Below are 16,106 nucleotides of genomic sequence, written 5' to 3'. Positions count from 1 at the left end.
AAGCACTGCCCACAGTTCCAACACCTTCCTCAGTTCGAAGTCTCATTTCATAACCGCACACAAGAACCCTCACCTGCCAAAATGCGATTGCTGCGGTGTCGTTACGATATCCTTCTGCGATCGCTGCTGGCTCCAGCATAAGTAATCCGCAAGCACCTTGGTGCGCACAAAACACTGAAATAGTGCGTACATGCGCTCAGAGGCACTTTCACTGGGCAAGCGATGACAAGCGATGAATTGTGTCGATGGGAAGCACGCACTTCTTCGCAATGCATCGCCGAGGCTTCGCGCACAAAGATAAACTAGTAAATTTTCACTAAACTGCGTCACTACGGGCACTACGGACCGCCATTTTCGCAGCGACAGCCGTTGCTCCCGTATTTGTGACTAGTGCGTCGTTTTTAGTTGGTAAAGCGGGGGCCTTAAGGCGCCTGCGATGAACAGCCGTACCACGGCGCTGCGTTTCTATTCCCCTAATAGAAAAAGAGTGGTGATCACAGACATTATTGAGAATAGCACTGTAGCGCCCCTAGGCGACCTCTCACCGTATGAACTGCCTCGTGCGTGCGACCTGCTTCAATGTATCCGCTTCGAAGCTTTCGCCTCACTGTCGCCACTCGCGGCAAGAAGTGCAAAATTTAATAATTTGCTCGATCTCCGTTTGTCATCAGAAATTTCTAGCATTCAACACGAAAAACAGACACTTAAAGAAATAAAAATGTTCGTTATTTAATTTGTTGTATTTTAACGTATTCGTTTGAGCGAAAGCGTAGCTGCAAGAATGCGCCGCATGTACCCTGTTCGCATTCGATGGAGGATAAAAAGATAGTTGCCGAAAGAGGAGACACGCCCTTGACGTGCCCGGGAAAGGCGTGGCAAGCGGCTCACGGCAAGTGTGCAGACAGACAGCGGGACAGTCACGGTATTGCTAAGTTGCGATAATCCGTTGATAACATTTCGCGGCGCTGGCGCGTTTCGTTGTGCAGCCGTCTGCGCTTGAAACGTGGAAGCAGCGTGCCGCGCAGGGTGCGCTCATGTTGTCATACGCGGCTTTTTGTCTACATATTTTTTTGCCTGCAGCCTTTGCGCGTTTCCCGCTATCTCCGTTCACTGACTGCCGTCGAGCAAACTCGGGTAAAACTCGGGTGAACGAGAAACTCGGCGCATCCTGCATAGCACCCCAGCCCCGCATTACCTGTCCTTCACGCGGCGTCAGAAAACCGCGATAGCTCCCGTCTGATATGACGTGTATACACTGATTATGCATGATTTGACCGAACGAACGAAAAATAGCTATTTCTGATTCGACGCCTTTTCACCATTAGCCCTCGGTTATCGGTCAAAAGCTTTCGGGCTGCGCCCACTTCACCTGCCTCTCACGCAACGTCACAAAACCGCAATAACTCACTGTGTCAAAGTGTTGTGTACGCGTTAAGGATGCATTAATATGCCGAACAAAACTGAATTTTCTTCTGAATAGCCGCAGGCTGCCCCGTTCCGAAAGGAATACAAAATAGCTGCCGCCGATCTACTCGTAGCTGCCGGAGAGCATGAGTTTATTTGCGTGTAATAAACTTTTTCCGTGGCCGTTTAACGTTTTCAAGCACTTTCGGCACGTTTACGACCTCGCTCTCCCAAGTTTTCTTTGCTGAGGATCCGTTTTGGCGTCATTCTTAAGCTTCCGTTGCAAGCCGCCGCGATTGTCGCCGAGCCACCGCAAGCTAAGTAAGAGAAAGTGGACCAATCGCGTACGCCGGCACCACCCTCTTCATCCGGTTATCGATTTTCAGTGAAATGGCCCGGTCCCATCAAATCCCTCTCCACTTGAGCGTGCTCTTCACCTCTTGTCAGCCAATTAGATAAGAGAAGCCGTTCAGCGTAGGCAATGTTATTCGTTTTTCAAGCAAACAAAAATGACCTCATATGAACGAGGAGAGCGTTTGAGTGGTCTGTTCAAAGAGTCCTGTGGGTGACCGCCCGATGCTTGCGTCGGCGGTTATGGAAATTTGACGTCAGGAGATTGGAATAAAACCATATTGGAATAGTTTTACGTTATAGGGCCCCTAGTTACGGTTTCATAGTTACACTGAATAGATCAAGCAAAAATATCTGCATAAATAAAAAAACTTCAGGACCGAAACTTAGGGCGCGATCTTGTACGCGTTCCAAAATAGAACGGACCGCCTCCGTTCTAAACGTCACGAAATAGGCGGTTCGCAGTGTTCGCGAGAACGAGAGGAAGCAAACAGCCAATGAGCGAAGTGGAAGCCTGCGTCACGCATTTGACGTCTGCTTGGGGACCGTATAATATATTGAGAAGCGTTTGCAACATGTTGAGAAATATTTTGCTATTATGAGTGAGTAGCAAAATGTGTTGGTGTTGCTTTTCAAAGATTCAATTTGGAATGCAAAACGACTGAAACAAAATATTGTGGTTAATGTCTTCAAATGGCGCTAGGTGGTGTCGCAGTTTTGCGAAACGTTTAGTGATGACGCTAGCTACCACCCCGTTTCACGCACACGGCGCGAATTTTGAAGCGGTTGGTTTAGTCGTTCAGTTGAAGCCATGGCGCTTAACGTTGAAGCACCGACGAAGGGGCCGCGCGTGTCGGAAGCTCAGAAGGAGACGGTGGTCGCCTTCATGCAAGAGCATCCCCAGCTGGCTGTAAGATCCAGCGAGCTGGGGCCACGCTTCACTGCTGCCGACCGCCGACGGCTGTGGCAGCAGCTAGCCGAGCAGCTCAACACGCAAGGCCCCGTCGTGAAAACCGTCGAGCAGTGGCAAGAGTGGTGGCGGAAGCAAGTCTTCGAGGCCCGCCGCAACGCTGCCGCACTTGCCCAAGAACAAAGGTGAGTGACCGTCCAATGGCCTGGGCGATTTGTCCTTCGACATTGGCGTGTATTTTCAGAAGCACAGGAGGGGGGCGGCTACATGGTTTTCATGGCCGAGTCCTGCAGCTAACCGGGACGGTCCGCCTCCACGGCGTGACCGACCTCCCCTACCAAGAGGTAAGCACACTGCCGCCGTAATATCATGGGTTCCTGAATGGTGCCGGTTTAGAGTTTGACATTATCTGTAAGTGCTACCTTTAGCAGAACGCAACACCGTTGGTGAACAGGAAAATAGCGTAGGAGAGAATGGAAAAGCAGGTAGGTTAATCAGCTAGAATCTCAGTTGGCTGCGTTTTCGGGAAAAGGGGGGTTAAGTGATTAACACAGAATTAAAATGCCTTCACGGAAGTGCACGAGGACGGTAACACATGGGATCATTAAGCACTCAATAATTGCACAATATTTTCGCAAATTAGTACGAAAACTTGTAACATAGGCATTGTAACGAATAGCCACGCTTACGACATTTTCCAGCAGGCTGACGTCCCCACCTATGGCATGGAAGTCGTCGTCGAAGACGAGGCTGCGGGCGTGAGCACAGCGACACGTAAGCATCAGAGGAATGAGTGTTTTAATTATCGCCAAGTGTGTGTGCAGTTCGTAAACATTAATGTGTTTACTCTACAGCGGCAGAGGATCCACCGCGCGGCGCGGCGCCTGCCGAAAGGGTGGCCGCTGCACCTGGTAAGTTATTGATCCTCAAGCTGTTAAATAAAATGAGCTCTTGTATTTTATTGAACTAGCCCAATAAGCCATAACATGGCCATAGCCACTTTTATTCGTACCATAAAATGCAGTGCAACTGTAGAAAATGCTGTATGCTTTCAGTGTTGCAGCACCCTGTTCGGCCACCACGTCGACAGCGACCGCGACGGGTGGATACCCTGACTACGATGTCTTCGCAGTGCGCCCGCAGCCTGGAACAGGGCGACGAGGTGCTGCAGGTTGGTAGGCCCTTTGGTGTCATTTTACATGAAGGACATAAATATTCTTTAGGCTTTGTTATAAGTAAATCATGAATCTGAAAAACAAATCAGCTTGGGATGTAAACAAGAAATATGCGTTGTATAGAGGGCTCGGTAACGTATCTTGCCAACGATCAGCCGCCGGACGAAAGGTTGGGTAGCCCTGAAAAGGGCTGTTTGGTGGTGAGAGATGCATTAGAATAGATGACGGAAGAGTAGTTCCAGCAGGTCTTTGTCTGTCCAAACGAAGAGGGTATAGCTTGTACGCGACGCTTGACACTGCCAAAGAATGCCATCAGGCCAGTGGCTCTTCAGCAGAGAGGGAATCGTTGTGCACGTTGCAATTCTTCACAACAGCAGCTTGCAGCCGTGAGCTGGTTGCGAGTAATCAGCAACTGATGCGAACAGTTCCACCATGATTATTCATTCCAGGTGCTGCGCAGAATCGAGGCTTCAACAACCCGCCTCGCTGTCGCGGCAGAACGGACGGCAGCAGCCCAGGAGGGGATCCTGGAACAGGTGCGCGCCATAGCGCAGGACATCGCTGAGCACCTGCAGCAAGCGAGACATTAATTTATCATTTTATTCATTTGTTTCACCAGTTCCGTTTGTTTTGTTTATTTATTGTTTGAGTTTCCTTTCAGTAATAGAGGAGGATTTTTTGGTTGAGAGGTGCAATGCGCGCACCCATTTTTGTTCTGTTGTTTGAGTTTCCTTTGAGTAATAGAGGATTTTTTGGTTGAGAGGTGCAATGCGCGCCCCCATTTTTGTTCTGTTGTATTTGCCTCTTTCTATTTATGCTTATCCAGCTGCAATGCCAGCGTGCTTTTTTTATTTACACATTTCGAAGGCGCCTAGTCATTCACACTGGAATCGTTACAAATAGTTGTCGATTTCTGTGTATGGGTTTTGTAATGCGATATTTATATTGCTTCACTGTGTTGTAGCTTACTGCACTCATTATGAAGCGTTACCGCATAGTGTTTGCAATGTGATATTTTCATTTCGGCACAGTGAGGCTAAGGTGCAACGACTACAATGTCTTTTTTTCAGAGCACCAAACTAGTCACTCTTTAAGTTGCATAGTTTCAAAATGAAAATGACCATCATTGCACCACACCAGTGATTGGTTTCCTCTAGTCTTCGTTCCAAGGGAGTCATTGCAAGAATAACTTTCACGCATGACACTTTCTGGGTGCTGTGAGATTGCAGAGCCAATTATTCATGTATTATGTAACATGTTTCATCACAGCTGGCAAGTGCACTCAGCTTTTTACAATTATGATTCACCTGTTTAGCATCGCACTACAATTGCTGCCGAGAAATGAATGCTTCTAGTCAGTGACTCATAACACTGACAAGGGAATGGACATACCTGGGATAGTCATACTTTCTTGCAAGGTCACGTAAATGTAATTGCAAGTTTTACATGCCGTGGTGAAAAAGAATTGTGTGATGCTGATGTTGCAATGTTGTCACATGCTTTGCTACCTGAAGCATGTTGTACTACAAGGTTTGTGATGTACTTGTCATTATAGTGTGATAAAGTTGACCTATCTATTTTTTGCACTTTTACGTTAATTTACATCTACCCATTTGGACATGATGTGACGAGTATAATGCTGTCACTACACTCGGCGTTACATTTTGTTTGTGTTTGAATCCGCATTCATTACGCGTTACTTGCTTGCCTCGCCTGCGTATTCATGCTTGCACAGAAGTTTTGATACACCTAGCACAAGAGATGGCTAGCAAGCATATTGCCTCACTCCTGCCAACGTACACTGAGCGTCAAAATGCACAGGATGCGGCGGTTGCGTTCATTCTGATGTGCTTTATGAACATTTTTCGCACCTTTTGCTGATGGTGACCATGAGTACAGAGTGCCAATCATATGCATTGCTTCCATCAAGTCTGTCATGACTATGATGGGTCAAGGGATGTTTTTATTTCATATTTCATGTGATATTTAAAGAAAAGGCTGCACTTTCACGTTGCTACCGCGTTTCATGTTCCACTAGGGAAGAAGTACTTTGTGATGTGCATATTGCATAAGACAATGCTAGCTTGGGAGCAGCAGCGAATGCAGTTCTTCACAGATGAAGGGGCATGAAGCATTGCCTTACGACTGCTTCGCGAGTACTACTGTTAATAAGTGGCAGCCTTGGAGACTCTTGCATAGTGGCGAGGGTACAACTGTTTCCACGGCCGTGGCATTCTATTTAAAGGATTCTTTGTATAAGTGTACTTCATCATCATCATCCTGGTTACGCCCACTGCAGGGCAAAGCCTCTCCCATACTTCTCCAACTACCCCGGTCATGTAGTCCCTGCAAACTTCTTAATCTCATCCGCCCACCTAACTTTCTGCCACCCCCTGCTACGCTTCCCTTCCCTTGGAATCCATTCCGTAACTCTTAATGACCATCGGTTATCTTCCCTCCTCATTACGTGTCCTGCCCATGCCCATTTGTTTTTCTTGATTTCAACTAAGATATCATTAACTCGTGGTTGTTCCCTCACCCAATCAGCTCTTTTATTATCCCTTAACGTTACACCTATCATTCTTCTTTCCATAACACGTTGCGTCGTCCTCAATTTAAGTAGAACCCTTTTCGTAAGCCTCCAGGTTTCTGCCCCGTACGTGAGTACTGGTAAGACACAGCTCTCTTACACTTTTTGCTTGAGGGATAATGGCAACCTGCTGTTCATGATCTGCGAATGTCTGCCAAACGCACTCCAACCCATTCTTATTCTTCTGATTATTTCACTCTCATGATCCGGATCAGCAGTCACTACCTGTCCTAAGTAGATGTATTCCCTTACCACTTCCAGTGCCTCGCTACCTATCGTAAACTGCTGTTCCCTTCCGAGACTATTAAACATTACTTTAGTTTTCTGCAGATTAATTTTTAGTCCCACCCTTCTGCTCTGCCTCTCCAGATCAGTGAGCATGCATTGCAGTTGGTCCCCTGAGTTACTAAGCAAGGCAATATCATTAGCGAAGCGCAAGTTACTAAGGTATTCTCCATTTACCCTTATGCCCAATTCTTCCCAATCCAGGTCTCTGAATACCTCCTGTAAACATGCTGTGAATAGCATTGGAGAGATCGTATCTCCCTGCCTGACGCCTTTCTTTATTGGGATTTTGTTGCTTTCTTTATGGAGGACTACAGTGGCTGTGGAGCCGCTATAGATATTTTTCAGTATTTTTACATACGGCTCGTCTACACCCTGATTCCGCAATGCCTCCATGACTGCTGAGGTTTCGACTGAATCAAACGCTTTCTCGTAATCAATGAAAGCTATATATAATGGTTGGTTATATTCCGCACATTTCTCTATCACCTGATTGATAGTGTGAATATGGTCTATTGTTGAGTAGCCTTTACAGAATCCTGCCTGGTCCTTTGGTTGACGGAAGTCTAAGGTGTTCCTGATTCTATTTGCAATTACCTTAGTAAATACTTTGTAGGCAACGGACAGTAAGCTGATCGGTCTATAATTTTTCAAGTCTTTGGCGAAACGAAGTGTACTTCGTTTGTGTTTAAATTATCATCTGTCGGATGTGTGGATTGGGAACACTGACCATTCGTATGGAGGTGCACTTGTCGTGTATACAAATTTTTAAATGTATTTTCCGCTGTACAAACACACCCCTGTGATAGCCTAAGGGCACTGCACTTTGTATAAATAAATTATGTATTATGAAAACTCACCATTCCTGTGTCCTTCAGAAAAGGTTGACAACTGCGCTGCGCTGCTGCCTTCCTCTGAGGAACACGTCTTGTGGTGCCAGCACCTGTATGTCTCCTGGCTCCTCTGGCTCCTCAGCTGGTGGCACTTCCCCACCATAATCCTCCAATGTCCAGTCGCCCGCCTCCAAGGCAATGTTATGGAGAGCAACGCATGCATAAATGATTCGCGCTGCTCTATCGGGGCTGTACAGCAGTGTCCGAAAGCGCTGCAAGCAGCGGAACTTGCTTTTCAACACCCCGATACATCTCTCCACAACATTGCGCATGGATGCGTGCTCCTGGTTGTAGTGGCCTTCAGAGGTGGTGCCGGCATGGCTGCCAGGTACTGGAACAAGCAGCCATGGCTCGAGAGGATATCCTGAGTCTCCTATTACAGAAAGTGACAGCTGAGTGCTCTGCCCTAGTTAGGGGTACGCATTACGAATACTAACCAAGCAGATACTCGCCAGGCTGCAGTTGTGCGGCTAGGCGTGCATGCAGCGGGTTACGCTGCCACACCCAAGAGTCATGGCACGAACCAGGGAACCGAGGGTCCACAACAAGAATGCGAAGTTCCGCATTGCAAACTTGCAATGGGGATCAATACAATATAGCGCTGCAGATATGCTCGAAATCCGTTTTGCCATTCATATGCACAAAAGAATACACGTACGCTGGTACAAGTAGCAGACTGTTTCAGCCATAGGCGTGCACAGGGTCTTGCAATGGGGGGGGGGGGGCAATGCGCCACCCCCCCCGCCTTATGTGGACGCCTATGGTTCGCACTAATTGATAGCTAAATGAAAACTCGAGGCCCGATATTGCGCAAGAACCTCCATACGAGACAAAGCCAGCCCATGCAATGGTTGTAAGTACTTGCGTGTTCAAAATGCTTCCATCGTGTCTTCCCTACAGTGTATCCATTTCTGCTACGACTGCTGCCCATTTAAAACACAATTTTGGAACGGCAGACTGATTATCCACAACACATGGCACTCATCATTACTCCCGACATGTCAGATTTCAACGAGCTCGTAAACAGTTCCCCGCATGTTCTCTTTTAATCGTTACATTACTTGTTATGCCAGCTTGGGCATTAAACCGAACAATTGCAACTATGGGCGAGTAAAAATGGCAACCACAGTTTGAAGTAAAACATTCCAACGGTACTTACGACCATGACGTTTAGGGCGTAATAACCCTTCCTCGACATGAAGCTCGCCGTGTCAGCCGGGCTGAGTCCCTCTGGCTTCATAATGGCGATCAATGTGCCATCGACGCACGCTAGCACGCCTGAAATGGCGCCGCGTCGCGCAAACGCCGCCTTTGCCTCATCCTTGGCAGCCGGTGTCAATGGAAAGTCCACCAACTTTCGCCGGGCAGACACGGAAATCATGGCCTCCGTCACCTCGTGAATGGTGCTGCTCACGGCCGACTGTGCCATGCCTACGTGTTCCTCGCGACCAACGCTCCTCTGGAAGCTTCCGGTGCCGAAGAATCGCAGCGCGCACAACACTTTCCTTTCTGTGGAAAGGCCACTGGCTCGCTGGCATCCAATGATAGGGTCAAGCTCGTCGCACAAGCTACGCACTGTTCGTTTGGACAGACGAAAATACTGCCGGAACTCTTCTTCCGTCAACTCTTCAAATGCATCATCTACCTCGGGTCGTCGTCTCTGCGCGACTGCACCAGCCGCACAGGCGACACGAAAAGGCACGGCAGAGAAAAACGCCATGTTCTCCAACTGTTGGGAGCGCGGAATCGGATTGAACCGGATACGAAAGATGCTAACTGTCCTAAGCACTTACGTTCTAATCCAATCCAAGCCGTCTGGTAGCCGTTCTAATCCGTTCTATCGCTCCGGACGGACTCTCCGTCCGTTCCGTGGCGTTCGTCCGTTAGCAGACGACACGGAATGATTATGCGCAGCAAGACGTCACGGCTCACGTGACAATTGACGTCATGGCATTCGTCGCGGTTCAAATTGACCAATCGTGTGCGGCTTGATGGAACGGACCGCCTCCGTTCTATTTTGGAACGCGTACAAGATCGCGCCCTTATTTTGTTTAGGCTCTTGACGCGTTCTCACACTTGCGTTTGTGCATGCATCTGCTGTACCTCGACGAAAATTTCTATAGTGCGCCGTTGCCTGACACCGTGTACATTAGTTTAGTGTTTTTCTTATTGTCGGTAATACACCTGAAGCTCTAGCAAATTTTCGAGAGGTACATGCTGTCTTTAATATTTTCGGGAACCTCTCGTCAGCAGTGAATGTCACATCACTGCTATTAGTCTGCATCTTAAGTTACGCAATACCTGTTATTCTGTGGATTTCTTGCAACAGACTTCCCGACAATATGATCGGTAAGAGCAACGTTTGTCCTTGCAGGACAGCTTGTTTATATGCCAAAATGCTCTCCCGGGGCCACCATCTTCCAGTAGTATTTTCGCTCGCATCCGCGTGCGCAAGCCTATGAAACGTCTGGGCACTGCCAAGAGAAACTTCGTTCGAAATGTAACCAAACCGGGAGGGTCGAGTACGCAACGTTTGTAAACTCGAGCACAAGTTGATATTCTCGACATATTTGCACAGCGCAAACGGCAAGGACTGAAGAAAGAACACAACAGAGGTGCTGGCTTCAACTGATTTTTGTTTGCGAAATCCCCAGAACTATACACATGACCAAAAGTAATAAAAAAACAACTTTTGCATTAGGTCACGCATGAACGCCTATTGAATCACAGCCAGATACTTCATTTCGTTTTTGTTGAGTGCAATGGATGGCATGCTGATGCAAAGGTCACCCAGCCGCTGTATCTTTTCAGCCTCTATGATTTCCCTTGTAAGCTGATCTCAGGGTTTGGAAATAATGACGCAGTTTTCAAATTCACCACCCGATTTTTCCCCACACTATTCATGGCTGATCCCCCAGAGTGGGTTGCGACGTTCCACTAAGAAACAAAAACAAGAATTTCAGGTGCTTGTCACGGTCGAGTGAGCTGGACTTTCTCCATGTAAGGAAAGACGAAATCGGCGACATGCTGCTTCTGGCTATCTTTGCCGTCACAATCTCATACCAAAGAAAAAAAGTTCTCACCGTAACTTGCCGTAACCTCCACTTCTAGTCGCCAATAACGGGCCGCTTTCCGAATCATTCAACAACGACAACTTGCTCGCGCATCATTCAAGAAACTTTCGAGATGCCGCCACGGTTTATATTCGATTCCCCCCCCCCCCGGCTTTGGATAACATTAAACACGTATAATATAGAATATGTGGCACATAACAACCGACAAAGACCTAAGACTCAGATAGGTGTTTATTAGCATCCACCTTAGATGGTTTTTGGTCTATTAGAGGGTGCGAAATAGCGTCGCAATAGTTTCTCACTCACTCCTCTTCGGCGTATCGGGGTCCATACCCGCACACGGTCGCCGGGCTGGTACTCGACGAACCGTCGTCGGAGGTTATAGTGTCGGCTGTCAGTACGTTGCTGGTTCTTGATCCGTTAGGCGGGCGAGCTGTCGGGCTTCTTCGGCGCGCTGGAGATAGGTAGCGAAGTCAAGATTCTCCTCGTCAGTGACATGCGGCAGCATGGCGTCGAGCATCGTCGTGAGGTTCCTGCCGTAAGCCAACTTGAACGGCGTGATCTGTGTTGTTTCTTGCACCGCCGTGTTGTAAGCGAAGGTTACGTGCGGCAGGACGGCATCCCACGTCTTGTGCTCGACGTCGGCGTACATTGCTAGCATGTCGGCGAGGGTCTTGTACAGGCGCTCCGTGAGACCATTCGTCTGCGGGTGGTAGGCAGTTGTCCTCCTGTGGCTTGTCTGGCTGTATTTCAGAATGGCTTGGGTGAGCTCTGCTGTAAAAGCTGTTCCTCTGTCGGTGATGAGGACTTGTGGAGCACCATGTCGCGGCAGGATGTTCTCGACGAAAGATTTCGTCACTTCGGCTACGCTGCCTTTCGGTAGAGCTTTAGTTTCAGCGAAGCGGGTGAGATAGTCCGTCGCCACGACGATCCACTTATTTCCGGAAGTTGATATCGGAAACGGTCCGAGCAAGTCCATAACGATCTGCTGAAAAGGTCGGTAACGAGGCTTGATCGGCTGTAGAATCCCGCTTGCCTTGTCGTTGGTGTCTTGCGTCGCTGACAGTCTCGACATGTCTTGACGTAACGGGCGACATCAGCGGTTAGGCCAGGCCAGTAAAACCTTTCTTGTATCCTCGATTGCGTCCGGGAGAATCCGAGGTGCCCAGCAGTCGGATCGTCATGTAGGACGTGCAGTACTTCTGGACGCAGCGCCGACGGAACAACAAGAAGGTAGTTGGCGCGGACTGGTGAGAAGTTCTTCTTCAAGAGTAGGTTGTTTTGCAGCGTGAACGAAGACAATCCGCGCTTAAATGCACTAGGGACAACGTCAGTGTGCCCTTCCAAATAATCGACGAGGCCATTTAGCTCCCGGTCTGCTCGTTGCTCTTCAGCGAAGTCTTGCGCGCTTATTATTCCAAGGAAGGCGTCGTGATCCTCGTCATCTTGCGGCGGCGGGTCACTGGGGGCGCATGATAGGCAATAGGCATCTGAGTGTTTTCGTCCGGACTTGTAGATTACAGTGATATGGTATTCTTGTAGTCTGAGGCTCCACCGCGCCAGCCGTCCTGAGTGGTCCTTTAAGTTGGCTAGCCAACACAACGCGTGGTGGTCGCTGACCACTTTGAATGGCCTGCCATATACGTAGGGGCGGAATTTTGTTGTAGCCCAAATGATGGCGAGGCATTGCTTTTCAGTCGTAGAGTAACTGCTTTCCGCTTTTGACAGCGACCGGCTAGCATAAGTTATCACCCGTTCAAGTCCGTCTTACCTCTGTACTAGGACGGCACCGACGCCTAGCCTACTGGCGTCAGTGTGGATTTCAGTATCGGCGTCCTCGTCGAAGTGTGTAAGTACCGGCGGCGACTCCATGCGTCGTTTAAGTTCTTGAAATGCATCGGCCTGCGCCGTTTGCCACTTGAACTCGACATCACATTTGGTTAGAAGTGTTAGCGGCTCCGCGATGCGCGAAAAGTCCTTGACAAAGCGCCTGTAGTAGGCACACATGCCAAGGAATCTACGCACTGACTTCTTGTCGATGGGCTGCGGGAAATTGGCGATGTCAGCTGTCTTCTGCGGGTTGGGGCGGACTCCAGACTTGCTGACGACGTGGCCTGGAAACAGAAACTCGTCGTAAGCGAAGAAGCAGTTTTCCGGTTTCAAAGTAAGCCCTGATGACCTGATGGCCTCTAGTACTGTTGCAAGCCGCCTAAGGTGATCATCGAAATTTCCGGCGAAGACGACGACGTCATCCAAGTATACGAGACCGGTCTGCAACTTCAATCCTGCTAAAACCGTGTCCATCACGCGCTGGAACGTTGCAGGCGCCGAGCACCGTCCGAATGGCATAACCTTAATCTCGTAGAGGCCGTCTGGGGTGATGAAGGCGGTCTTTTCGCGATCTCTTTCGTCGACTTCTATTTGCCAATAGCCAGACTTGAGGTCAATAGACGAGAAGTATTTCGCGTTGCAGAGCCGATCCAATGCGTCGTCTATGTGGGAGGGGATATACGTCCTTCTTCGTGATCTTGTTCAGACGACGATAATCGACACAGAATCGTAGGGTTGCGTCCTTTTTCTTCACCAAGACTACAGGAGATGCCCACGGGCTTTTTGACGGCTGGATGATGTCGTCGCGCAGCATTTCGTCGACTTGGTGCCTTATAGCCTCACGTTCGCGCGTAAAAACTCGATAAGGGCTTTGGCGGAGTGGTCGAGCACACTCTTCGGTTATTATGCGATTGTTTGCGACTGGCATTTGTCGAATCCTTGATGACGTCGAAAAGCACTCTTTGTATCGTTGAAGTAAACTCCTTAGCTGTTGTTGCTTAATCATGGGGAGACTTGGATTTATGTCGAATTCTGGTTCGGGAACTACGGTCGTCGGGGTAGATGCTGCGGAATCTGAGAAGACAAACGCATTTCTGTTTTCTAGAATTTCCTCGATTTATGCGATGGTCGTGGCCTTGTTGATGTGCTTGAACTCATGGCTGAAGTTTGTCAGAAACACTTTCGTGTTTCCTCCGTGCAGCCTAGCGTACCTCTTTCGACGCAAATTTCGCGATCGAGCAGTGGACGTTGGTCGCCTTCGATGACGCCTTCTACATCACCAGGTGTTTCGGTTCCGACCGAAATAACAATGCTGGAGCGAGGGAGGATGCTCACTTGATCTTCGAGCACACTCCAGGCGCGGTGACTAGGAAGACTCTCCGGCGGTATGGCTTGATCTTCCGCCTGCGTTATTGACTTCGACTCCAGGTCGGTGATTGTGCCGTGTTGTTTCAGGAAGTCCATGCCGAGAATGACGTCTCGTGAACACAGTTGGAGGATAACGAAAGTGGCAGGGTAAGTCCGGTCGTGAATGGTAATTCATGCCGTGCACATTCCAGTCGGCGTTATGAGGTGTCCTCCAATGGTCCAAATTTGAGGGCCTTCCCATGTAGTTTTAACTTTCTTCAACTGGGTGGCGATGTGTCCACTCACTACGCAGTAATCAGCGCCTGTGTCGACTAAGGCGGTGACTGCGTGGCCATCGAGAAGCACGTCGAGGTCGGAGGTTGTTTGTCTTGCATTACAGTTCAGTCTTGGCGTCGGATCACGGCTACATTGCGTTGACCTGTGGCTGATATGTGATGTCGTCAGGTCGTCTTTCCTCGTCGTATTCTTTGCCTCCACACTTTGTCGGGACGGCGGCGTGTAGTCATGTCGTCGTGGTAGTTTCTTCGGCGTCTTCGTCGGCGCGGGGGATCTTCGTCAGTTGGACGAACAGCAACCGTACATCCATCGGTTGCTGCTTTTAGTTTTCCGGATATAGGCTCGCAGAGCGGCTCCGGGCACGGCCGGTGTATGGTCGGTGCTGCGGCGACAGGTAGCGGCCTGGTGACGGTGAACGGGACGGTCGTCGAGGGCTCCACTGAGTGGCGGCGAGGTAGTCGGCAATATCGCGAGGTCGTTCGCCAATCTGTGGTCGCGGCGCGTTAACGGCGAACACTCGGAGTCCCAGCTCCCGGTATGGGCATCGACGGTAGATGTGCCCGGCTTGTCCGCAGTGATAGGAAAGCGGACGGTGGTCGGGGGCGCTCCAAACATCAGCCTTCCTTGGAATGCTGCGTGGGGTGATGGGTTCGCGTACTGGCGGCGGGGGTGGTGGTGGACGACGGAACTGTGTCGTCACTGGGCCCTGCCGTGGGCGCGGTGGGGTTACGGGACGGCGGGATACAGTGGCGTATGTCATCGCTTCCGGCTCAGGCTGCAGTGATTTAGGGGCTACTCCGGGTCGTTGTTGGAGCTCCTCACGGAAGGCGCCGGTAATTGAAGCCACTTGAGGCTGTGATGAAGGGAACAGATTTTGTAGCTCCTGTCGCAATACAGCACGGATAACCTCGCGCAGGTCTTCGGTGGCCAGTGACTGAACTCAGGCCTAGTTTGTCGAGTTAGTGCGGCGGTTGAATTGCCGGTTCCGCATTTCCTGTGTCTTCTCGATGCTGGAGGCCTCGCGAAGAAACTCGTCGACGGTCTTCGGTGGGCTCCGTACCATTCCGGCGTAAAGTTCCTCCTTTACACCACGCGTCAGTAGGCGGACTTTCTTTTCCTCGGAGATTTCCGGGTCGACGTGGCGGAATAGGCGGCTCATTTCTTCTGTAAAAATCGCGGTGGTCTCATTAGGCAGCTGCACTCGGGTTTCTAGTAGTGCTTGGGCTCGTTCTCGACATACCACGCTTATGAATGTCTGCAGGAAGCCGCTTCGGAAAAGGTCCCAGGTCGTTAAGGTTGCTTCTGGGTTCTTGAACAACGTCCTCGCAGAGTCTTCCAATGCGAAGAAGACATGTCGCAGTTTGTGTTCGCTGTTCTCGCTGTTAAATGCACCGACCCTCTCATACGTCTCAAGCCAGGTTTCCGGGTCCTCGAATGTTGAACCGCGGGACGTCGGAGGCTCCCTGGGCTGCTGCAGGACGATGGGGGATGCTGGGGCTGCCATTGGGGTTGCCTTGGCCACAATGTTCTTGGTCTTCTCAGGTAAACGTCCGTGCTCCGGGGGCAGCTGTTGAAGACGGCGCCTTGCTCTATGGTCCGGGATTACGTTGGTGTTCTATTTGCGGTCCGGGCTTGGATCACAGCTTGTCGGGGCCGTCCGGTACATTAATAAAGAGCACCTCCACCATATGTCGTCTGGTGGTGGCGTTGGTGAACGCAGTAGCAATACTGTGAAAGACAAAACTAACTTTAATTGGGCGAACCTGTGCCCACAAAAACAGGCTACACATATAGCACAACGATAGCGGCGAACACGGTCGGCGATCGTCGAAAATCTGATAAGTGGGTCAAGCGCGTCGGCTTTTATGCATCAGTCGACGAATGTTCCACAGTAATAGCTGGGACCCGCGTGCCTTCCACAAAGTTCTACATTATTCACGTCGCACACAC

At 49.8% G+C, this 16,106-nt stretch overlaps 1 protein-coding gene across 1 annotated transcript; it reads left to right on the top strand.

Moving 5' to 3' along the window:
• The first annotated feature begins 2,566 nt into the window (after nucleotides 1–2,566).
• Nucleotides 2,567–4,409, top strand: LOC140219934 (uncharacterized). Its single transcript, XM_072290113.1, has 5 exons — nucleotides 2,567–2,850; nucleotides 2,910–3,009; nucleotides 3,367–3,439; nucleotides 3,520–3,576; nucleotides 3,721–4,409. The coding sequence occupies exons 1-5, from the start codon at nucleotides 2,567–2,569 to the stop codon at nucleotides 3,909–3,911; spliced, it is 705 nt and encodes a 234-aa protein (XP_072146214.1). The 3' UTR covers nucleotides 3,912–4,409.
• The last annotated feature ends 11,697 nt before the right edge of the window (nucleotides 4,410–16,106 follow it).

Source organism: Dermacentor andersoni, chromosome 8 (genome assembly GCF_023375885.2).
Source record: "Dermacentor andersoni chromosome 8, qqDerAnde1_hic_scaffold, whole genome shotgun sequence".
Lineage (NCBI taxonomy): Eukaryota > Metazoa > Arthropoda > Arachnida > Ixodida > Ixodidae > Dermacentor > Dermacentor andersoni.
The sequence above is the reverse complement of the archived record's forward strand: the minus strand, read 5'-3'. Positions and strand labels throughout refer to the sequence as shown.